The following is a 25,338-nucleotide window of genomic DNA, read 5'->3' as shown; positions in this document are numbered from 1 at the left end:
ACACACACACACACACACACACACACACACACACACACACAAGCGCACACACACACATGGCCACAGGGCAAACAGTAATATCATTCAACAAGTGGCAGTTAGTCATCAAATGGAGCTCTTTCTTGTGTACTGCGTTTGGATGTGTGTTTTGATGCGTTCAACAACCAAAGTCTTGTTCCTCCTGTTATCCACACACACACACACACACACACACACACACACACACACACACACACACACACACACACACATCCACTGGCTGCATGTTGAAGCTCTCTGATAAAATCTAGAGGGAGGGAAGTCGTTGGAGAGATAACCGTTATGGAAACACATCTGTGTGTGTGTGTGTGTGGGTGTGTGTGTGTGTGTGTGTGTGTGTGTGTGTGTGTGTGTGTGTGTGTGTGTGTGTGTGTGTGTGTGTGTGTCTAAAGGCTGTTGTGGGATACGGGCTGGAATAGGCTTAAGGTAGTGTTGCAGTGAAAGGTCGGCTGTGGTAAGAACTTGATTCTGATTGGTCATTACATAGCAACGGTCCACCATCGCTCAATAGCAGACTGTTGCTATGAAGAACAGACTGTGGACGTTCCAGACTCCAGCTGATACGGACGTGCTGGACTCCAGCGGCAACAGCTACTACCACTCATCTCATCACTATCACCGCTCCCTCTCTCTCTTATTCTCCTCTATCCCTCTTTCCAGACCCAACTGGGTCGAGGCAGATGGCTGTCTAACATGAGTCTGGTTCTGCTGGAGGTTTCTACGATGTACTTTATTGTCCCTGTAGGGAAATTTGTCTTTGACATCAGTGCTGCACGTTATCTGCTCCTGCAAAAATCACCACAATGACACAAGAACACATAAATAAATAAGAAAAAGTACAATAAATAATACACATTCATACAACACACAGCATACTCTTAAGGAGAGAGCACCATGACACTGCCCCCACCCTAACAGGCTATTTACTATTTAAAACTCTGATAGAGGTTGGCACAAAGGAGTTTTTCAAATGATTCAATTTACACTTGGGGACTTTGTACCTTCTTCCAGATGGTAAAAGTTCATTCTGCCTGTTAAAGGAAGTTTTTCCTCTCTGCTGTAACTAGCTAAATACTGCAAGGTGTAATGTTCATGGTGGATTAAGGTGGGGTCAGACTGAGTCTTATCCTGTCTTGGTGTTGGGTCTCTGTTCATAATTTGACATAGAGTGGTCTAGACCTGCTCTGTTTGTAAAAGAGTCTTGACCTCCTCTGCCACCCTACCCGTCTTACATAACAGCTGTGTCATCACCCTCAATCAGTGCACCATCATTGCGTGCATCACATGAGGGGGGGCTTCCTCCCTTGGGTCTGGTGGCCCCCTTAAAATGTATGCACCTGAAACTGGCCTGGCTCTGCAATTCGCAAGTCCCCTCCCAAGGGTCTGGGGGCTGCCTTTGCAGAGCCGGGCCTGGCCGATACCAGTCTGCTGGTACCTACAGCTCCTCCCTCCACCATGCCCTCTCATCATCCTCAGTGGCACACTACAAGCTTTCTAGAGTCCACTTATAAATACCCTGTAAATACCCATCAAACTACAACATGCACATAAACATCAACACCCATATTACTGCACACACACATTCATAATCCCCCTTCTAAAACCTCTCTTGTCCTTCTCAAAAGCAAGCATTTTTTCTCTTCTAGTCTTTATCTTCTCTTTCTATTGTGTTTTTTCTCTTTTCTCTTTCTTGACAATCCCCTCCATAACAGTCTACTCTTGTCTTGTTTGTTTTTTTTTGGTTTTTTGTTTTTTGTTTGTGTTGTTTGTTTTTTTTTGTTTTTTGTTTTTTTCTCTGTGTGTGTTTTGTTTTGTGATCGTCACCTATAGTCCAACTCTTCTTTTCTAACCGTTTTTTTTTTTGGTTTGTTTGTTTTTTGTTTGTTTTGTTTTGTTTTTCTTCTAGTCTCTTTGTTTGTTTTGGGTTTTTTTGTACTTTGTTCTATACTTGATGGCTTTGTTTGGTTGTTGCTCTCAAGTTCTATGGTTTGTTTTTCCTTTGTGTTCTGTTTGATGTCTAGCACTTTTGTGTCTGTTGCATATATTAAATAAAAAAAAAAAAAAAGTAAAAGCGTCTTGAGATAACATTTGCTTTGGGGCTATACAAATAAAGATTGATTGATTGATCTGCTGCTATGAAGAACAGACTGTTGCTAGAGATGCAGTTCTAATTGCAGACTCTGGGGGACTCACTGTAACCAGATCAATGTGAAAAAATAATGTAATTAGATGTGGGTTTGTTCACAGTGGGAGAGCTAAAACAGAGAAAACAGGATCAATAAAATTTCCCAATCAATATTTGGTGTAAAAATGTATGCTTCTAAAGTAAGCAGCTGTGTAATAATGAGTAGTGAGCAGGTAACAACTCCTCACTGTGCATGTCAGTCTTTAAAAAAGCAGAAACCACGGGTGTGTGTCGACAAAAAATAATGAGAGATTTAATTAGAGCAACATTTTTCAACTTAAAAATGGTCAGTTAATTCTTCAATAAATGATCAATGGACTTAATTTACCTCATAGCCGTGAATCTACTGTTGTAACTTGTGCTTTTATTTGATACAACTAAATGTTAAAAGAAGTAGCTTTAATTTGACACTCTCTGGCTGTTAATGGAGAAATTGGCCTGTTATATTATCATGACATTTTCACCCAAAAACATTAAGACATTAATTTTCCATTCGCAAGATTAGCCAATAACATAATCAGTCATTGGTCCAAAAGGAGCTGTTACTGCTGCTCTTTTATTGTTGTTGTCTACCTCCCTTCCTTGTTAACATTTCAGGCAACACTGATACAACTGCTTACTTAGCACTGAGTTATTTTTAGCTTAGCTTAGCACAAATGCTGAGCACAGTGGTAAACTGCTAGCCAAATCTCTCTTGATATTTTAGTGGCAAATTTGCTGTTAAAAAAAGATACATGTACTAAAGACGTACACTACCAGTCCAAAGTTTGGACACACCTTTTCATTCAATGGTTTCATTTATTTTAATTATCTTCAACATTGTGGATTAATACTGAAGACATCAAAACTATGAAATAATCTGGTTTTGTCATAATCTGGATTACAACAGTAGTCAAATAGAGCTATCCATTGTGTACTAACCCTACCTCTGAACAACACAACTGATGGTCTCAAACACATTAAGAAGGCAAGTCATTCTACGAATGAACTCTTGACAAGGCTCATGTTCATTAGAAACCATTCCAGGAGACCACTTCATGAAGCAGACTGACAGAATACCAAGAGTGTGCAAAGCTGTCATGAAGGAAAAAGGGGGCTACTTTACAGAATCTAAAATATAAAACAGATTCTGCTTTGTTTAACACTTTTTTATTCATTCAATAATTCCATATATGTTCTTTCATAGTTTTGATGTCTTCAGTATTAATCTACAGTGTTTACAATCATTACAATAAATACAAACCATTGAATGAGAAGGTGTTTCCAAACTTTTGACTGGTAGTGTATATACCAAAGATGTTTGAATTTATTACATTCTAATCACAATTATCTTTCTAACTCCCTCAGAATAAACGAGCTGAGAGCAACACAGAAGGTAGGAGGTCATGAAGGAGTTTTATAAATACTATTGGAGCTATTTCAATGAGTTCCTATACTTGATTACTTTAATTAATTGTTATTTCATTTCTGGTAAATATAGAATTAAGATTGCTGCCTCAGGTGTTATTAATATACTTTGTTTCTCATTTGTATAGGTTCATAGTTTTGCACTAGGGGATGTGTATATAGAGGGACAGGTAAGATAGGAGGGCCAGACACTGGGGGAGGTGAATGTTTTTTACCAGGAAACGTGAGAGCACAAGGACACTTTGGTGTTTTATTCAATGAAAAAGGTTTCTTAAAAAAAAAGACAGACCTGCCAACAATCCTGATTTAGGCGGGAGTCTACCGCTTTTTAACTTATCCTTCCGCTGTACTCCAGAGTTGTTCTTTCTCCTGATAATCTCCTTATTTCACGTTGATGTCAATCAGATGAGTGTCCCTCAACTTATATGGCACGTACCCCATCAGTTTTTTTAATACCTGAATTAAATTTTTATACTATATTTTAATAGGATCCTCTAATCTTCCGTTTTTCAAGAAGTCCTCTACTTGAGCCTTATATTCAAACCCCCAAAAACCTCCCCCCCTCCTCTCCCTGTAGATGGTTTGATCCAAAAGACGCTGCATGAGATGTTCATTCAATAATTCCATATATGTTCTTTCATAGTTTTGATGTCTTCAGTATTAATAATAATAATAATAATAATAATAATAACTGATATTTATATAGCGCCTTTCAAGAAACCTAAGGTTGTTTCTACAGTGTTTCAAATAATTAAAATAAATACAAACCCTTGAATGAGAAAGTGTGTCCAAACTTTTGACTGGTAGTGTATAGAGAAGCTTTTTTAACCACTTTAAAGGAAGATGGCAGCTGTTTTCCTTCTTCATACTTATGCTAGCCCAGGATAAAGCACAAGCACACCTTATTTTCACTAAACAGAGGAACAGAGATGAAAGTGACTGATGTCTTTGATCAACATGGAACACTAGCAGACAAGGAGTTCTCCTTTCATACCAGCATATGCCGTCATGTTTGGTGCACTTTAACTACAAACAGACTTTATAGATCTGATCTGTTCTCTTGAGGAGCAGTGGGCGGCATGAGTACAGCACCAAGGACAACTGACCTGTCTTTCCCATGAGCCATCGCAGAGGAACTCCTTTCAGGCTCTAAAACATTAATGCCTCTTGGTGTGGGAGGATACGTGCACACCGGTGAAAGGTTTCAGTCAGGCCTTGAGGGATGTTAGTTCATCTTGCAATGTGGTGACAGTTAAACACACAGAGCCACTCTGCTTTGGATGAATGTATTACACCACTCTGGGTTTGACCACCTCAAAGCAAACTCAGCTACCAGGTTAATTGATTAGAAGTGGGTTGAGGACTGATTTCCAAGATATATACTTCACTACTTTACTCTGATTCTTCAGGCTATGACCCTCTGAAGTCGTTATGGGAGCACGACCTGGAGGTGACATTTAATCATGTGGACTGGGACAAAATTTGTAGCAGTTTTTTTTCCTAAATGTACCTCAATCTCTATTCATGAACAGAACTTTAAATTTTTTCACCAAACCTATTACACACCGGTTCACCTCCAGAGAATGTTCCCTGACACTTCAAATCTTTGTTCTAAATGTAATATACATAAAGGTGCAGTTATCCATTTGTTTTGGTCTTGTGACCGCATTCAAACTTTCTGGAGGGAAGTTCACTCTGTGATCCAGAAGGCGATTGGTAAACAGCTTTCGCTGACTCCCTCTTTCTGTCTATTTAACCACGCTCCAGACAATTCCTTTGACTCAGACACTACGTCTTTGTTGACAATTCTTTTGTTTCTAGCCAAAAATGTATCTTACTGCGGTGGTCTACTCCCCAGGCCCCTTCAGTTGACGTGGATATCACAGATCTCTGCTCTTATTCCTCTCGAGAAGTTGACTCATGACCTTAATCAAAAACCAGACAAGTTCTGGAGGATCTGGAAACCACTGCATTCCTTCTTGCTGAAGACATAACCTATCATATGTGCCTGGAGGATGAGGAATGTTTGCCCTTTCATTTATTTCTTATATGTGCTCTATGTTTACCTGTCTCCTGTCGTCTCTTCATTTACTTATTTGTCTTGTGTATATGTACAGCGCAGCGCTCTTTGTTAGTTTGGGGTGGGACTTTTTATGTTTTCTATGTGTTTTGTTTTATTTTGTTACAATGTTTGTGTTTATGAAATTGAAAAAACAATAAAAAAGAGTATTAAAAAAAAAAAAAGAAGTGGGTTGAGGCTGAACGTATTTTGTGATCTGTTAAATTTTTCTATCGTAGAATATATTTTGGACCTTTTAGTGTATTTAGGAATGCTCTTTCACTTTGTGTTCTTTCATATTTATCTAGTTGTTTTGTTTCTTTTATTGTAAAATCCACTCTGCTGTCAGGAACATGAGAAAATAAGCATCCACACTGACACAAAACCTGTGAGAGACACTCTCTCAGCCTGTACTTTTATTTACCTCAGCACTTTAACACTTCATCTTGCATGTCGCTGATTAAATAACTGAGCGTGGCCTCATGTCGGGGAACGATGACTCCACTGAAAGTGAAAGCTTCTTGGGTCTTATACTCAACCTTGGAGGCGGCTATATCGTTTTCTTAATGAGCTTTAAAATGTGCTTACAAAGTGCAACTCCCTGAAGAATTATCGACAGGCTGCGGTTTAGCTGAACCCATAACTTCAGCAGAGGTGAGCACACACAAATCAGCTTTTACACGGCTTAACTGACAGATAAGGAGCGCTGTTTAAAAAGACTCGTTCTTAAATAGCTGATAAACCAAGATTAAGTGATTATTTGTTACCATGAGGTTTCATCAGAACCGAGTATGTTTAAATATGCTTCACAGATTATGTAAAATGATTCAAAAACAAATGATGACAGCATCATAAACTACCTTCTCTGCTTTTTATAAACTTATACATTAAAAAATGAGCACAAGGAGGTTCCTGTGAAGTTCTGCAATGTTGAGGTCAGGTGTTGATACAGACGACCTTTTCCACATTAATCCTGAGCTCTGACAAACATGCAGAGGATGTTACATCACATGTAATCTGCTCTGTGACTATTTATAAGACCATTATGTGTGAACCAGATAGAGGTAGAAAGAGGCACGAATGTGACGGTGGTTTCTGTGATCCAGCTATCTTTGGATGGGGAGGGAGGGAGAGAGAGAGAGAGAGAGAGAGAGAGGGAGAGAGAGAGAGAGAGAGAGAGAGAGAGAGAGAGAGAGAGAGAGAGAGAGAGAGAGAGGATGGGGTGATGAGTTCCCACTATCCTTGGCATGTCATTTGGCAGTGGTAAATGTGTAATCTCACCTCCAATATCACCAGTGATCATCCCATCTGTCCATGCGTCCACTCAAGCATACATACTGGCTCACACCCAGTACTGTAGTTACTGTACTCATATCATGGCAGTGGTATTAGTGGCTGCAGAGAGCATGCAAATCCAACATCAGCTAAGTGTAACACCATGTTTCCTGCCCAGTTAAACAACTACAGAATTAAAGGTACATTTTAACCAACAGTTCCGGGGTCTTTTAGACCCTAGAACTACTTTCCCCTGAACTAAAAGGTTCCTGTGCCCCCATTGTTGTCTGTGTTTCAACCGTGGGCTGAAGTCCCGGGTAGATTGTGCAAATCAGGCCGGAGACGTATGGAGGAAAAAAAAATAAAGGCAGTACACCACCAGACCAGTAGAGGGCAGTAAAACAAAGATGAATGCCATTCATCACAGATGACACCATAGAAGCAGACGGACAGGCAGGTATCATTATGAGCAACACAGCAGTTAGCCTGTTAGCATGAAGAGACTCAGCTGGTCTGTTTTAGATGGTGCTATATTTCATCACAGATGGATTCACTGAATCAACACGTGAGAGGAGATAAGCGCGAGTAGCAAAGACGTTTCAACACGGCTTTAAAATCCTTTTGAACTCAAAAAGCCGTGACAGAGATCGGACGGTGTTTTGGTTTAAACAGCGACCCTGTTAACTGGAGACTTTCAGCCGGATACATCCCTCATAAACGTCTTTAGACGATCATTAAATATCTGATGAGGATATTTTGAAATCTTAATAAAAACTAAACTAGTTTGCATTCCCAGGAACTCCCTCTGTGTTTCAACAGCTGTGTAAACTCCACAAACACTGACACGTTCAGCTGAAGGTCTCCAGTTTACAGGGTCACTTTGAAAACCGGAACACCGGGAGAGACGCATTCACGGTGGGCTGAGAGAAGACTACTGTTACAAGCTGCTAAATCAAGAGAATCACAGCTTCTTCTTTTGAAAAGTACACACACATACAAAAAAGATAGAACAAATCAAAACTAATGAAAGAAAGAGAAATCAAGTGAATCACAGATGTGTGTGATGTTATTGTGGACGGCGGGAGGAATAAAAACACTGTGGTTAATCTAACAATCAGACACGTTCAACATTGCAGGCCCCGCCCCCCGAAAGTCCCGGGACCTTTGAAAAGTACTACCCCCCTAGCAGTGGCTTTTTAGGGGGGAGATTATCTACCTCTGAACTAAATTTAGACGCTGAGTCCTCTTGTTGAAACGCACATGGTTCAGGGGTAAAGTTCCTGCAGTCGAAAAGCGCCTTTATAACTTCTTTTTTACAGACAGGAGGTTAACTGTATTATGTTGTAGGGTTGGACTGGAACATGCCCCACACAGCAGCCAGGTGCTAGAGAAACAGAGTTCAGTGTAACAAAAGCTGCTTTGTCCGGCTCTTTATTTGGTTTGGGGAAGTTAACGCTTCAATAATTTCATCCAGACCTTTTCAGATGCTTTCTCTCAGGAAAGTGAAACATACTCTTAGAAAACAACAACATGTAAACCCAAATCCAACCCGTGTGTTCTTTTGTTGGAGGAAATGTTTTTAAAAGAAGCTTCTTGGGTTATTGTGTCTACATGTCTCTGTCTAATGCTTTAGTTTAGCTGGTATAAGGAAGGACTGTGTAACTAACTGTAACCTATTTAGCATGCTGTAAAACGCAGCAGAGACTGTAAGGGGAGAAAGAATTACACTCAAAGCAGAGGTATGAATATTCATATGTCCATACACAATTGTTTCCTTTTCCTTGTCACTATCACAGAATCACACACACACACACACACACACACACACACTCCCACACACATCACATAGCATAACATATGGTGATGAAGCTGGGAGCTGGCCCTGCTTTGATAAATGCACCGGAAACTGCTGTGTCCTACCTCTAATCTGATGTGTGTGTGTGTGTGTGTGTGTGTGTGTGTGTGTGTGTGTGTGTGTGTGTGTGTGTGTGTGTGTGTGTGTGTGTGTGTGTGTGTGTGTGTGTGTGTGTGTGTGTGTGTGTGTGTGTTTTTTTTCTTCTATCTTTGGGAGGACCAGCGTTGAGCTCAGGACCTTGAGAGTGGGGACATTTTTGTAAAATGAGGACATCTACTTCTCTATTTTGAATGTGAAACTTGGGCTGACACATGAAGTTGTGAAGGTTGGCTATAAACACCATGGAATGTCAAAAAGTCATCACAACTATATCACTGTATATATTATGTGTATGCTAGGAAGCAAGCCAGGGAGGATGACACGGGCAAAGTCCACCAGATTCGTGTCCGGTCTGTCTCTGATCCATCACAGCACTGGATCTGATAGGTTTCTATTCTAGTCAATGTGTTAACTTCCACTGGATCCGCTCCGTTGCGTTCCAGCTGCGTCTCTGATCCAGCAGGTCTGAGTCCTCCGGATCAGATTCACAATCTCTCTGGTCTGGATCTGGTGGAAGTCCCATGTAAGGCATGAGATGAAGTCCATAATATTATCTACCAGGTATTATGACTGCACACTCATCACTCCAGTCTGCATTGGCTCACTGGTCATGGGTGATGTTGTTTTATCTTTAAGTTGTGGGTAGTTCTGTGATATAGAATTAAAAGAGTAATGAGTGAAAGACATCTAGATAATAATAATAATAATAATAATAATATTAAAGAGGCTCAGAGAACGATAAAGACAATTAACCCACCCTGGTCTTAAAAAATGGTCCAGTAATAGCATCTACTCTGTATGTGATGTTTACCTTACCATGGCACAGACTCCACTCTGGTGTGTAACAGAAATAAAACACATAAAGCTGTCATGTTAAGCAGTCACTGCTGCAGTGGTCTCAGCTCTCTCCTTATTTGGGCATCAAGTAGTGAGAAAGGAAACTTCTTGCCCCACTCTGCTCCACGACTACTACGCTAAGCTAAACATCTCCAACTCTTCACACTTTACTTTTTACTCTGGTGTTTAAGTTCACAATAGGATCAGTTCAGTCAAATCACTTAAAAACACGCCTTACAGGTTTTAAAGTTGAGTTATAAAAAGTGAGTCAGTCCTTCAAAATAAAAGCAGATCTGGTTCTCAGCAGGGATGTAACGGTACACATGAGGGTTAATTTAAATCTGTGAGATCAAAAATATGTATTGTTGCTCTTATTTTAAAAAGGAAGATGTTTCTCTCCATCTTTCTAAGGCGTTTTTCGACTGCAGGAACTTTACCCCTGAACTACGTGCATTTCAACTGGAGGGACCAGGGTCTAAACAATAACATCACACACATCTGTGATTCACTTGATTTCTCTTTCTTTCATAGTTTTTATTTGTTCTATCTTTTTTGTATGTGTGTGTACTTTTCAAAAGAAGAAGCTGTGATTCTCTTGATTTAGCAGCTTGTAACAGTAGTCTTCTCTCAGCCCACCGTGAATGCGTTTCTCCCGGTGTTACGGTTTTAAAAGTGACCCAGTAAACTGGAGACCTTCAGCTGAATGTGTCAGTGTTTGTGGAGTTCACACAGCTGTTGAAACACAGAGGGAGTTCCTGGGAATGCAAACTAGTTTAGTTTTTATTAAGATTTCAAAATATCCTCATCAGATATTTAATGATGGTCTAAAGACGTTTATGAGGGATGCATCCGGCTGAAAGTCTCCAGTTAACAGGGTCACTGTTTAAACCAAAACACCGGCCGATCTCTGCCACGGCTTTTTGAGTTCAAAAGGATTTTAAAGCCGTGTTGAAACGTCTTTGCTACTCGCGCTTATCTCCTCTCACGTGTTGATTCAGTGAATCCATCTGTGATGAAATATAGCACCATCTAAAACAGACCAGCTGAGTCTCTTCATGCTAACAGGCTAACTGTTGTGTTGCTCATAATGATACCTGCCTGTCCATCTGCTTCTATGGTGTCATCTGTGATGAACGGCATTCCTCTTTGTTTTACTGCCCTCTACTGGTCTGGTGGTGTAGTGCATTTACTTTTTTTTTCTCTATACATCACTGGCCTGATTTGCACAATCTACCCAGGACTTCAGCCCGCGGTCAAAACGCAGACAACAATGGGGGCCCAGGAACCTTTTAGTTCAGGGGAAAGTGCTTGGTGGAAATGCACCTATAAAGACTAAACCAAAGTTTCTTTGAGTACTATTTAAGCATATTTTGAATCCATATAAGATTGCTGTCTGCTCTGATTAAACTAGTGGATGATCTCTCTCCCTCTTGTGTTTTTGTCACATGTAGCCCCACCTGCTCTGTAGTTACAGAGAGAGACAGAGATGTAAAAGACAAGCTTGCAACCCTTGAAGAGCTTATTCCTCTACAGAGGGGGATGATACATCAAACTTTTTTTTTTCTGATGATTGTTATTTTAGCTGTTTTAATTTCCTCCTGGGAACACAGAAGCTAGTGTCCCTTCACTTTATGGTGAAGGGACACTAGCTTCTGTGTCCTTTCAAAATAAAAGCACATTTGTTGTCAAACAGGGATTTAAAGAAACTTAGGCGTATAGCAGTAAAGAGGCAAAATATAGACTTTAAGAAACATCTCTTCTATAAAGTTGTCATAAAGTGGAAAACTTACAACCTTAAAAAGATGGTGACTGAATAAAACCTTCACTGCGAGCTAAGTGAATCCTTACATCCTTCACTCAGGGATAAAGTATGAACAAGTTAGGACAACAGCTGTGTTGACAGCATGGGAATCCTAACAGCCATTTCCTGTGTGTGTGTGTGTGTGTGTGTGTGTGTGTGTGTGTGTGTGTGTGTGTGTGTGTGTGTGTGTGTGTGTGTGTGTGTGTGTGTGTGTGTGTGTGTGTGTGTCCAGATGTGTACAGCCTGTGGGAATGGGAGCAGTGTGTGAGTAGGACAGGAAATGATGTCATAGATTCTCATGGAGTATTAACCCTGTCGAAACTCTGCAACACACACTCCCTCACACCACAAATGCGCACACACAGTCACATGCAAGTTGTAACACACACACCCAACCAACACACACACACACACACACACACACACACACACACACACATACGAGATCTGAATTAAAAAAATAAGAGCATGTGATGTTCATAAAGAGATGATTTGGTCCCACACAGTTGTCACTCTATCTCTTCACCATCTGTTTAATCACTCTCATCAGCCTCCGTATTCTCCCCTCGAGGAGAACGAAAGGTCAAGTGAACAGAAAGACAGTCAGACACAGAGACTGGCAGAGTGTGTGAGGGAAAAATAGGGTGTCAGTGAGTTCATGTGTGTCTTAAAATGTACCAGTTCAAGTCTGAGTGTGTGTGTGTGTGATGTGTGTGTGTGTGTGTGTTGTGTGTGTGTGTGTGTGTGTGTGTGTGTGTGTATTCTCAGTTGCCAGTTTGTGCGTACTTGCAGGTAAGTGAGTCATCAAATCAAGCCCTGAACAGTAGCTAAGCCAATTTCTTTGTAAAGCAGCTCAGTGCAGAGCAGCTCAGCAAGTCAAGGTCAAGTTGAGCCATGTAAGACAACTCTAGATAAACACGCCCATGCCAAAGAAGACATCTAAAACATGATGTGACTGTCCTAGAGGCACTGTAATAAAACAGGGCCATTCATTGTTTTTAAACAGAGGTTCTTTTAATAAATATGATCACGAACTCATATGAACTTTATCTAAATTTGACTCTCCCCACTACATGAAATCCAAACTATGATAGAAAGGCTAACATGCTCATGTGAAAGCTTTATAGACTGGAGAAAATGCCCCTCCAAAAACAAGAAAACCTTGAAATAAGCAAAAAAATGTGCCAATAGAACAAGTGAAAATTTGCTTGGTAAGATTTCTTAAAATAAGTCTTCATATTTAGAAAACTGTGATCTTAAATTAGCAGGGAAAACTTATTTTAAGCAATATTTTAAAAGTATTAAAGCTTAGTGTCTCAGAATAAGACAGGAATGATAGCAATTAGTATTTTTTCACTCAAAAATTTTTTTTTGCACTAATACATTTCATGTCAACTTCTTCATTTGAGATATATTCACCTTAATTTAAGTTGTATTATAGCGGCACTTCTCTAGGTTTAAGACCATCTTGTACTTGAAATAAGATGACAAAGTTTAATTTGAGCATTTTGAGATATAATGTCTTCTCATAGTGAGCTGGATATACTAATATTCAGTCATGTTGTATTTTAGGATAAGCCAGCTATGCTGTAAAGTAGGTGTTTCATTGTGTGCATGTAGTTTGAGGATGAATATTTTTATCTGATTTAGAATAACAGTGTCTGAAAACTGAAACCCACCCTTAAAAAAAACAACTTACTTCTTTCTTTCTTTCTTTCTTTCTTTCTTTCTTTCTTTCTTTTATCAATGGAGCTGTTTTCTGATAGATTCTCCAATAAAATACATTTACTTAAATCAAGAAAAGGGTTTGTCTTAAATCAAGATTATCCGTCTTCTACAAATAAGATCTCAGCTTGAAAAATGTCTGAAATGTTAAATAAACCTTGTTTCTTCTAAATTACCACTCAAAACAAGATCTTTTCAAGATTGTTTGACTTAAGATATTTAAGATGTCTTAAAACAAGTCCCTCCCTCTTGCTCAAATGTTACTTGTTAAGTAAATGTATCTTTAAACAGGTGGGAGAAGACATTTGACTAAAATGAAACAATTTCACTTGTAATATTTGAGTTTTGTTCTGTATTGACCTTTATGTGATTTAACAGGTCAGAAAATGTGTCACTTATATCTTATATCACATTGTTGTCTTTGTAAACACTCATTTCAGCTTCTGCTCCATTTAAGGCTACTGTCTCTTTAAGGCACTTCAGAACCCTCCCCCACTGTTGCCATGTGCCAAAGTTGTTCTCATTGAGCTAAGAGGTGTTTCTCTATTAAAATGACAGATTATGACATATGGCTATTTGTTCTGAACCACAAGTCTAACCGGGAAAGATGGGAAAGGGATATTATAAAAAACCTGAGAAACAAAAACAGGTATGTTACATTTTAATGCCTTTTTAATTCAATTCAAACAACTTTATTATCCCTCTAAGGGGGGTTTGTTTGGAGAGAGGAATTGCCTAGAGGGATTGATACAGTTGTTTGAATTGAATTGGATTTAATAAAAAGGCATCAAAATCGAGGAGTGTGATGTCACGATTTGAGGACATTTCTGCTATGTTAGCTGCTATGCTCGTGAGCCGTAAAAGAACGCAACATCTGGTTTGTGGCGTTTCCCATTCTGCTCCTCTGGAGGGCAGTCAGATCTGGAATCATAAATACTAAACATGTTAGTCACGCCCTCTGTTGTGGTTGGAAAATCGGTCCCTAAATCTGTCTTAAAATCATCTAGTGTTTGGCCTTGAACTTAGTTCTCAAGGGACTTTTTGAAGAAGCTGTTCAGAGCAGCCTGCAGTCTCATCCTGGGATTAGAACACGTGCTAATGTTACAGTTTGAAACGTATGTTTTGTAGTTTCATCCGTGATTATAACTTAATATTTCTTTATAAATATGCAAAAAAAATCATGACACAAGCTCTTGAATATTTTGTTAGCTTGATGTTGTTTGCAAACATGCTGTCAGCTAATGATAACGTAGAGAACAGGAGCTTCATTGGTTTCTCTCTGTGTTGAGACTCTGGGACTCTGTAAGATCATCTATTGGCCTTCGCCATTTAAAGGTGACATATCATGCAAAATTGACTTTTTAATGGTTCTCTACCTGAAAAATGTGTCCCTGGCATGTCTGCAAACCCCCCGAGAATGAAAAAAATCCATTCTGCCCCTGTTCTGATTTCTACACCTTTCTGTAAATGTGTGTGAAACGAGCCGTTTCAGACTTCAGTGTTTTTGTTACGTAACAACAATATCCGGTCTGTCACGGAGTCAGAGCTCGGAGCTTGTTCAGAGCCATAAACTGTATAAAATAATACTGAATCCCCCCTCCGTTTTTCATTACCTGCACAAATGTGTGCTAACAAGGAGCTTAGGAGGGAGGCATGCTAGTTGTAGGCTGTCTTAATAAACACAAAGGTCGGTTTTACTCCCCACGTCTGCAGATTTGAAGATATAGTGGATGATTTTTATTTGTCATGGATAAGTGCTAGCGCTAATTAGCATAGCCACATAGCTATATGTTCATAGCTGTAGCTGTAGCTGTAGCTGTAGCTGTGTACCAAGACACACGTCGACATACTGACAAATAAAACAACAAGAAACACTAAATCTGTGACCAATGGTTCAGAAAGGTCCTGCTGCCTTTCTGGCAGAGGTCGGTTTTACTCCCCACGTCTGCAGATTTGAAGATCTAGTGGATGATTTTTATTTATCATGGATAAGTGCTAGCGCTAGTTAGCATAGCCACATAGCTACATGTTCGTAGCTGTGCACCAAGACACACGTCTACATACTGATAAATAAAACAACAAGAAACACTAAATCTATGACCAATCCTTCAGAAAGGTCCTGCTACAGGCGCCTCTCCGTCTGGATCAGATTCAGAGGGTTGAAGTAACGCGATCTCTGAGCAGCCGTGTATATTCAGCCAACATGTAAACATTAGATCAACGTGCTGGAGAGCCGAGGGCACATCCACTTCCTGAGGGGGCGTGGTCAGAGGGAAAACAGAGTGTTCTGATGAGGAATGAAGAAGAGGACTTTTCAGGCATGCCAAAATCTGATTTCAAAGTGTTTTTTTGAGCATAAACTTTAAAGACATGTTTTGGGGACCTCTTACACCAATATATATTGATGAAAAAAGCGTGATATGTCACCTTTAAAGCATGTTTGAGACAAACAGAGGACTTATATTTCCATGTTGGAGTCTGGAAATTAAAATCTGGTCTTTTCAGTATTTACACTCAAGTTTAAAAACACTCAAACCACACTTAAAATGCTAATACCCATGTTCTCCTTCTCTTTTTATCAGCTGCTGAAGTCATTTTCCAGAGCAGATGAATAAGTGATGAGTCACAGAGGCAGAACTGAGTGTCTGTTTTTATAAGGCTAATGATAAAGTCACCAGAATAAACAGAGGAGTGACTGTGGGAGGCTTGCAGAAGAGCTTACCGTGGAATTAATGCATGCACACACAGGCACACGCACCAACACAAGCAGCGTGGTGTAACTTGACCTGCCGCCTGAGACTTTGGCCCCGGTGGCGAGAAGACACAATCAGCTATGTGTTGTAAGAGAGCTTTGTCTCCCTGCAGAGTATTCCTTTAGGATCCTGTGTTTATAATCCCTCTCTGCTGCTGACTCTCATGTTTATCTCTTTCCTTTTGTCTTTTGATTTTGTATATTTCTCATTCCTCACTTTTATTCCCACGCTTCTTTAGGCTGTCTTTCATTTTTACTCTACAATCGTGTACTATTTCGTTTTCCTCCTCGCCGCCTCTTCCCTTCACCACGATTGGCTGATTTGAATTTTCAAACATTGACCAATCCCCCTTCCTTCCTCTCACACACACACACACACACACACACACCACACTCTGCAACACAGGATGTACGCTCATCCATTCCCCCCTTTTCCTTCCTTCCTTGCTTCCTTTTTCCAAAACATCCAGATGGTGAGACAGGCGCTGAGACAGACAGCAGCAGCCGGTAGAAAGGCTAGAGAGTGACATCACAGTCTTTCTCTCACACATGCTGTCTCACTCTCTCTCTCTCTCTCTCTCTCTCTCTCTCTCTCTCTCTCTCTCTCTCTCTTACAGGGATAAAGGCTCCATTGTGTCCTCATCACATGGAAAATGTTGGAGGGACGTTGTGAATTTGACGGAGTGCGAGGTCAGTGTGACAGAAAACAGTCACCGAAGTTTCACTCTCAGTGTTTGTGTGTATCTGGTCTTTACCCACAGATTCCTGAGTGACCTGGATGACGAGTGTGTATGCGTGCTGTGGAGGATGCTCATAAAAGATAGTGTTGTCTGTGTACACCAGCTGTGTCTGTGCGTGTCTTTGTTATGTGTTTGCACTCAGACGTGATGTGTGCGGGTTCCTTGTCTGAAGTCAGCTGCGGGTCTTTGTGTGGCGTTCAGTGTCGGGATTTGACCCAGTTCATTTTTAAAAGGGAAATTCCTTAAACAAATTAGAGGAAGCCTGACCTCACAATGCTTACATGACTTGTACGGTGTGATGAAAGTGGGTCACAGGATCCGTCTCGAAAGACAGACACTATCAAAACTAAACATCTGTGTAGCAACAGCTAGCTTTATTCAAGGTCCTACATCTGGAGCATTAACTGTTAGCTTTCTAATGTTCTGTTTTTAAACTGTAATCTAGTCATGTTAGAACCAAAACAGGAGAAGGATTTTACTATTCTGATATCTGTGAGCTAGCATAGCCTGGTTAGCTTGCCAAATGGGTGTGTAACAAGGGACTTGCAGCTGATCAATGTCCCTGATCCACTGAGGTCCTGCTCCATGCTCTCTTGTCCATCAACTCATGTCCATCTATATGCAGATGACACAATTATTTATACGTCTAGCTCCTCCCTGACCACAGCACTGTCCACATTGCAGGCCAGTTTCCATAGTGTCCAACACGCTTTCATGAGGCCCATACCTAAATGTATGGTTTTTAACAAAAACATACCATTGCCCAACAGCCCCCTCAAAATCTCCTCCCTAGATGGGTCGGAGATTGAGTTTGTTGACTGCTACAAATACCTAGGGATCTGGTTTGACTTCAAACTTTCTTTTGAAGCACACATCAACACACTACTCACTAAGGTCAAATCCCGTGTTGGTTTTCTCTATCGCAACAAATCCTCCTTCACACACACTGCTAAACAGCTTCTGGTTCAGATGGCAGTCCTCCCTATTCTTGATTAAGGTGACATAGCCTACAGGTCTGCTTCCAACACCCTCCTTCACAAACTGGATGTCATTTACCACGCTGCTATCCGTTTGTCACTGGAGCCCCGATCACCACTCACCACTGTCACCTGTCCTCTCAGCTGAACTGGCCCTCACTCCACTCTCACAGACAACACACTGGTTTCTATTCATTTACAAATCCCTCACTGGTAAAACCCCTTTATATCTACAGTCACTAATCAAACTTCACAGCACAAACCGTAGCCTGCGCTCAAGTAGCCTTATCAAACTCATCCTACCCAAAACCCGGACCTCCTTTGGTCGCACCTCCTTCCAGTTTTCCGCTGCAAATGACTGGAATCACCTTCAACAATCCCTGAAGCTGACCTCTCTCATTCCACTCGCCACATTCAGAAACCTAATGCACCCCATAACTCATCACTGTACCTGCTTTTAAATTGCTTTTGAGTTGTTCACTGCTGTCATGTGTTTGTATTGTACTGTTCTGTCTCTAGGTCTGTCTGTATGTCCTCTCTGTTTTTGTTTGTTTTATTTATTGTCATGCCACCTGTGTTGCTTTCTCGACCAGGTCATTATTGCAAATGAGAATTGGTTCTCAATTAACTCACCTGGTTAAATAAAGGTTAAATAAATAAATAAATAAATAAACTCCCACCGGTTGTGTTTTCAGAACGCAGCACAGAGGAGAACCGTGGACAGGACAGCTGGAGTCATGTGACCGCGGTTTTCCTACAGTAATCACTGAATCAAGGATTCTCCTCCTCCTCTCCTCATCCATGTTGTCTTTCTGGTCCTCTGAAAACCTCTGACCTGTTGACTCCAGGCCTGGCTCCACTCATCATGACTTTGGTTTGTTGTTGTAGTTAAGTGAAATACGATCTGGTGATAACACAGAGTGTTTTATTCTGAAAATTAACCGGATTTTTTTACTTTGTTTTGGTGAAACCTGACTTCCTGTCCCGCTCCATCTGCTCTGTTGAGATTGATGCATCGTGCTCAGGCAAAAATAGAAGTCTTGTGTATCTGATCCGGAGGACTCAGACCTGCTGGATCAGAGACGCGGCCGGAACACAACAGAGCGGATCCAGTGGAAGTTAACACATTGCCTAGAATAGAAACCTATCAGATCTGGTGCTGTGACGGATCGGACACGGATCTGGTGGAATTTGTCCGTGACATTGCCCTGACTTCTCGCTGAAGAGTACGCTTAAAACGACAATTGCACTACAGCAACTTTACACAGAAAACAGCTTTAACATTTGCAAACAGACACAAAATAAACCCAAAACAATGTCCAGTCAACAGCAGCTCTCTCCATATTTAGAACAAAAGTCTATGATGTAACATTTTGCACAAACTAATTCTTGATTCTTGATTGCAAATACTCATTCCTAGTGTTTAGAGGTGCAGACATGCATATAAAGAACCATGAATTAGCTTCACCGGTTCATATCTTACTTTGCGCTACTCTTTTCAGTCATTCAAACACACTTACTTTGACGTCCTGCTCCAGCGTCCGTATCAGTTCTCCGTCTACCTGCCCGGTTTGAGCCACGCGGAGAGAGCGCCGCTCCGCCTTCCTCAGCCGGTACTGCAGGATGCGGCAGGTCTTATTCGCCTGAAACACAGAGGCAGGGTGAAAACATGATGTCTTACAGCAGCCATCAGTTAAAACATTATGCTCACCTGCAGAATGAGCAGTAGGGTGAGGGGTTTTACGTTTTATCCTCAGACTCTTTCCAAACAGAGCAGGTCTAGACCGGACTCTATGTTCGATTCTTAACAAAGACCCAACATCAAGACCGGATCAGTTTCAGTCCCATCTTACAGACAGGACTCAGTCTGATCTCATCTTAATCCACCATGAGCAGAGCACTTTGCAGCATTTAGCAAGTTCCAGTGGCAAGGACAAACTTCCTTTAACAGGCAGAAACCTCCAGCAGGACCAGACTCATGTTACAATGCGTCTAGCTTTGCTTTTCACACGTCGGACTTCTTATCTTACGTGTCTGTTTAAAATTTTCAAACCAAAGATATCAGAGACTATGTGCACATCAATACCTGCTCCAGCTGTTGCCGAAGTTCCTGCAGCTGGTAGACGTCATCCTCCATGTACATGTCTCGCATCTCAAGCATCTCAGACCTCAGTTCCTCCATCTCATCCTGCAGACAGAGAAGTAGAAGAGAGAGTATCAGAACATGTTTCATTATTGCATCAAGTGCTATAGAGACTTGGATCTCAGCATCTCTGACTGTAACCCAAAGTGCAGACGGTAAATGAGCGGGTCATGAGGGGACGTGTTTAATGATTAATAGGACTCATATAAGCTTTAGTGTCTTTGTAGTAAACGCAAGACAACCATCATCAATGAACTCATCTTTCATTAACCTTGCCATGATCATAATCCTTCCAATCAATCACTGCTCATCGCCATTAGCCAGCACAGCTTCATCCTCATCATCCTCATTATCAGGATCACCATTAATCAGAATCAGAAATACTTTATTTATCCCAGGGAGGGAAATTCGCTCATTACAGAGCTCTTATTAACAGTGTGTAAGAGAGTCAAAATATTAATAGAAGAAGGAATAAAATAAGATATAAATACAGGTAAAATACAATAGAACAAAGATGAAATAAAGATGAAATAAAAGAAAATAAAGATTAAATGAAGACCAAATAAAATGCAGATCAAATGAAGATTTAATAAAATAAAATAAAATAAAGCTCAAATGAAGATTAAATAAAATAAAATAAAGCTCAAATGAAGATTATATGAAATAAAATAAAGCTTAAATAGAGATTAAATAAAATAAAATAAAATAAAGCTCAAATGAAGATAAAATAAAATAAAATAAAATAAAGCTCAAATGAAGATAAAATAAAATAAAATAAAATAAAGATAAAGTGAAGATAAAATAAAATAAAATAAAGATAAAATGAAGATAAAATAAAATAAAATAAAGCTCAAATGAAGATTAAATAAAATGAAATAAAATAAAGCTCAAATGAAGATTAAATAAAACAAAATGAAATAAAGCTGAAATGAAGATTGAATAAAACAAAATAAAGCTCAAATGAAGATTAAATAAAATAAAATAAAATAAAATAAAGCTCAAATGAAGATTAAATCAAATAAAATTAAATTAAATAAAGCTCAAATGAAGATTAAATAAAATAAAATAAAATAAAGCTCAAATGAAGATTGAATAAAACAAAATAAAGCTCAAATGAAGATTAAACAAAACAAAATAAAGCTCAAATGAAGATTAAATAAAATAAAATAAAGCTCAAATGAAGATTAAATAAAATAAAATAAAATAAAGCTCAAATGAAGATTAAACAAAACAAAATAAAATAAAGCTCAAATGAAGATTAAATAAAACAAAATAAAGCTCAAATGAAGATTAAACAAAACAAAATAAAGCTCAAATGAAGATTAAATAAAATAAAATAAAGCTGAAATGAAGACTAAATAAAACATAATAAAATAAAAACAACAATCAGTGTCCTGTGAAAATGGACTGTAATGTAATAATGTGTCACTTCAGATATAAGAGGTCATCAGAATTAGAGATCTACACGTTGTTAGGATGATGAACTGATTCATGTATTAAGATGTTTTATTGATCCTCAGAGGTCAAAGGTCAAAGGAGGAGAGCTTAATCAGTCCCTCTAGGGATTTTAAAAGCAAAGGAAACAAAGTTCTTGTATGATGTAAAAAAATGTTCACAGAAGTTTTCAGAAACTTTGGATCAACACAAAAAACACTCCAAAAATAATCCAGAACACATGTGTGATCCATGCATGATTCATTTCAGCCTGACAGCATCATTTGCATCATCCCTCTGAATATTACTTAAGGTGGCGGTGCAGCTCTTGTGTGAGCGCGTGTGTGTGTGTGTGCACTGAAATGAACCACACCCAACACAGAAAAAATCTGGGTCGCTGGGTTTGATGGGAGGGCTGGTCTGGTGTTACACAACTGTGTTGTTCCAGGAGTGTGTAACGTCTGCATCGGTGAAAGTCTCTGTGTGAATGCAGAATGGGTAAGCATATTAAGAAGCAGAGGGAGTTTGAGTTGCTGCAGTAGTAGTAGAAGTGCTGTCATAATTTACTACAGTGCAAAATGTGGGTCAGCATCTGCAGAGCTTGAAGAGTAGCAACAATGAGCCCTGGGAATAAGTGTTAGTGTGTGTGTGGAAAGAGACGGCACGAAGGAGTCAGGGAGAGGGAGGGAGGGCGTGTCTAATCTGCAACTCCAGGACACAGTGTGTTTACTTATCCTGCAGAATGCGGACAATTAAGGTAATGTATGTAGCGTGGCATGGAGATAAATGTGTGTGTGTGTGTGTGTGTGTGTGTGTGTGTGTGTGTGTGTGTGTGTGTGTGTGTGTGTGTGTGTGTGTGTGTGTGTGTGTGTCTATAATCCCGTGAAAGATATTTGTTGATGGAGCTAAAATAGACTGCCGCAAAAAGTCGTCACGACACTGACCGCTGGGCTACATATCTGCAATACAGAGGAGAGAGAGAGGGAAGGAGGGAAGGGAAGGGAACAAGAGGGATAGAAAAGACTGAAAGAAGGAAACAGAAAAGGGAAGAATAAGTAGACAATGAAAGATTCAACTAGGGAAGGAAAAGAGAGGAAAGAGGAAAATGAAGGAAACAGAAAAAAGAAGAATAAGTAGTGAATAGAAGATTTAACTAGGGAAGGAAAAGAGAGGGAAGGAGGAAAATGAAGGAAACAGGAAAAAGGAAGAATAAGTAGTCAATAGAAGATTCAACTAGGGAAGGAAAAGAGGGGGAAGGAGGAAAATGAAGGAAACAGAAAAAAGAAGAATAAGTAGTCAATAGAAGATTCAACTAGGGAAGGAAAAGAGGGGGAAGGAGGAAAATGAAGGAAACAGAAAAAAGAAGAATAAGTAGTCAATAGAAGATTCAACTAGGGAAGGAAAAGAGAGGAAGGAGGAAAATGAAGGAAACAGGAAATAGGAAGAATAAGTAGTCAATAGAAGATTCAACTAGGGAAGGAAAAGAGGGGGAAGGAGGAAAATGAAGGAAACAGAAAAAAGAAGAATAAGTAGTCAATAGAAGATTCAACTAGGGAAGGAAAAGAGGGGGAAGGAGGAAAATGAAGGAAACAGGAAAAAGAAGAATAAGTAGTCAATAGAAGATTCAACTAGGGAAGGAAAAGAGGAGGAAGGCATAGCAGGAAGGAGAGGCGGGGAAATACTTAAAAATGAGTTCAAGACAGAAAAGAGGGGAGTAGGAAACAGGGAGGGAAATAAAGATAATGAGGGAATTGATATGGGAGCATGGGAAAGGGAATGGTAAGTAATAGGACAAACAGGGATGGGAAAAGCAGAGCGTGAAAGACACGCAGACAGTGAGGAAGATAAAACACGAGACTAAGGAGTGATGATGTGAGGACAAGGAGTGAGGGAGAGAGAGAGAGAGAGAGAGAGAGAGAGAGAGAGAGAGAGAGAGAGAGAGAGATGTGGTCCACTGACCTGCTTTCACAAATAACTAAAGGAGATGATTTAGTTAGTTTCTGTTATGAGAGAAAGCAGACAGTCAGGAGAGTGAATCAGCCAATCAGAGAGCAGTATTTAGAGAGCCAGACAGGTCAGTGCTGAAATTAGAGCTCATGCACATCTGCTGGATAACAGTTCTCACTACCAGCTGTAAGACTGAGTGAAACGTCAGCAGCTTTATGAGGCTTTAGTGACACAGACCAAATTAAAATACAACTAACCCGGCCACATATATTATAACACACTGAAGTTCATCACATATACTTTGCTGTAGATAAGGACCATAGCGCTACAAATCTGGTAAGTGTCATTGCTGTTAAACCAGAGTGATCATGTAAGGGATAATGTATGGCCTTGCGTCTTGTCTCACCCTGTCAGGATTCTTTTTCCCATAACAACCTGCTAACCATACATCATCCTGCTTAAGCAAGACAGCCGGGTAATAAGAGTATTTAAGAGAAGTTCATTTGTTCATGTGAAGATTATTTTCCATCTTTAGGAGGATATATTTTGAACAGTGGCACAAACAATCTGAGACCTGTCATTTTGATAGATTATAACACTGAGAGCGATCCATTCATACCGTTCAGTAGTTATCACACAGCACTGTCACAGATGTACGGTATGTAAGTTTGTGTACAGCCTGTATCGCAAGTGCACCAGCTCTCTTTCACCCTCCTCCCTTCCTCCACACACGCACACATCAGGATCTGTGTGCAGTGAACAGAGGAAGCAGCCGTCTGACAGGACCACTGTTAATCATCTGAAGTGCACACACTACCTTCAGGTCGAAACTTTGTTTGATGTTAGTTGAAGTCTGTCAAAACAACAGCAGGCACCTTGTGATGTCTAACCGAGAGTTCCAGCGTGTTCCTATACCGAGCAGGGTGGAGCCTTTTAAGAGGGGGTAGTTTGTCATTTTCAGGCTTCATGAACTACATCTAAAAAAAACCCTCTTTATTTAGATCTCCCTAATTTAGATTATTTAAATGGTGTTATAGAAAACACTAATTTCAGCTACTGATTCTTTGAGCAATTTAGAAGCCTCCTCCACTGTTGCCATGCTACAAAGTTGTTTTTTTCTACTTAAAAGGACATATTAATACATATGGCCTTAGGTTTTGGATCCCAATCTGACCCAAAAAGTTTGGACAGGGTAAAAAAAAAGAATCTTGCAACAAAAACCAGAGCAAACGTTTCTGTTTGGTACTACATTTGTTTTGATTAACAAAGTGAACACTTTCCCATGTTCAGTACTGACATACAGCATGTATACTTCATATTTGTTTGGGAAATATGACAAAGCAAATACCATCTCTTTAATCCATATTTGACCGAATGCCACCGTCTGTCTAAAACAAGCAGTAACCTCCGGTCTCAAACTATGAAGCCCATGCCTGTGTTATAAACTGCAATTCATTGAGCGTCCACTAGAGGCTGGCTGCAGAAACACAGGACAAAACCACATAGACACCCATTCAAAGAAGACGATCTTTACAGCAGGAAACATGTTTACAGCCTGGCTCAAAAAACAGCTTGTGTCTATTTTCTCTATCAGCACACACTGTACGAGGGGTGATATTTTTTTTTCTAACAAGTTTTTGCCCAAATAAGGACATGACTGACTTGACTGACAGGTGGGAACACATAGCTCTTGGCTAGGAGGCTCAAACCCCGCCGCTTTACCTCACACTAAGGCTGTTTTCGAAACATCCTGCTACATATCTACAAATGTAGTAGGTAGTACCTACTGCCTACTACATACTGTGTCTGAATTGAGTATGTAGTCTGTCTGTTCTGTTGGATCTGGTCTGAAGGATGCTGGGTCAGGCGTAGCTGGATTTCCGGTTTCGAAAAGCCAGGCTGATAGATAAACTGCTTCTTTAGCATCACTTATGATTTAAAAAGTTAAGAAGAGGTTTATATGGAATTTAATCATTTTCACAGCTCCTAAAAACTGAGCGCCCCCGTCAAAAAAGAAAAAAAAGAAAAAGCAGAACTTTAGCACTGTGCATTGTGGGAAACAG

General features: G+C 40.0%; 1 protein-coding gene across 3 annotated transcripts in view; it reads right to left on the bottom strand.

The window, feature by feature from the left end:
• The window catches only part of soga1 (suppressor of glucose, autophagy associated 1), a 187,879-nt gene that overhangs the window by 155,496 nt on the left and 7,045 nt on the right, over positions 1–25,338 (bottom strand). For all 3 annotated transcript variants that reach the window (XM_034696867.1, XM_034696865.1, XM_034696866.1), the window contains exons 2-3: positions 19,838–19,939; positions 19,272–19,394 (exon numbers count right to left, since the gene is read on the bottom strand). In XM_034696867.1, the coding sequence (XP_034552758.1) occupies positions 19,272–19,394; positions 19,838–19,939 (225 nt within the window). The remainder of the gene's footprint in view (positions 1–19,271; positions 19,395–19,837; positions 19,940–25,338) is intronic.

Source organism: Notolabrus celidotus, chromosome 11, assembly GCF_009762535.1.
Source record: "Notolabrus celidotus isolate fNotCel1 chromosome 11, fNotCel1.pri, whole genome shotgun sequence".
Lineage (NCBI taxonomy): Eukaryota > Metazoa > Chordata > Actinopteri > Labriformes > Labridae > Notolabrus > Notolabrus celidotus.
The sequence above is the reverse complement of the archived record's forward strand: the minus strand, read 5'-3'. Positions and strand labels throughout refer to the sequence as shown.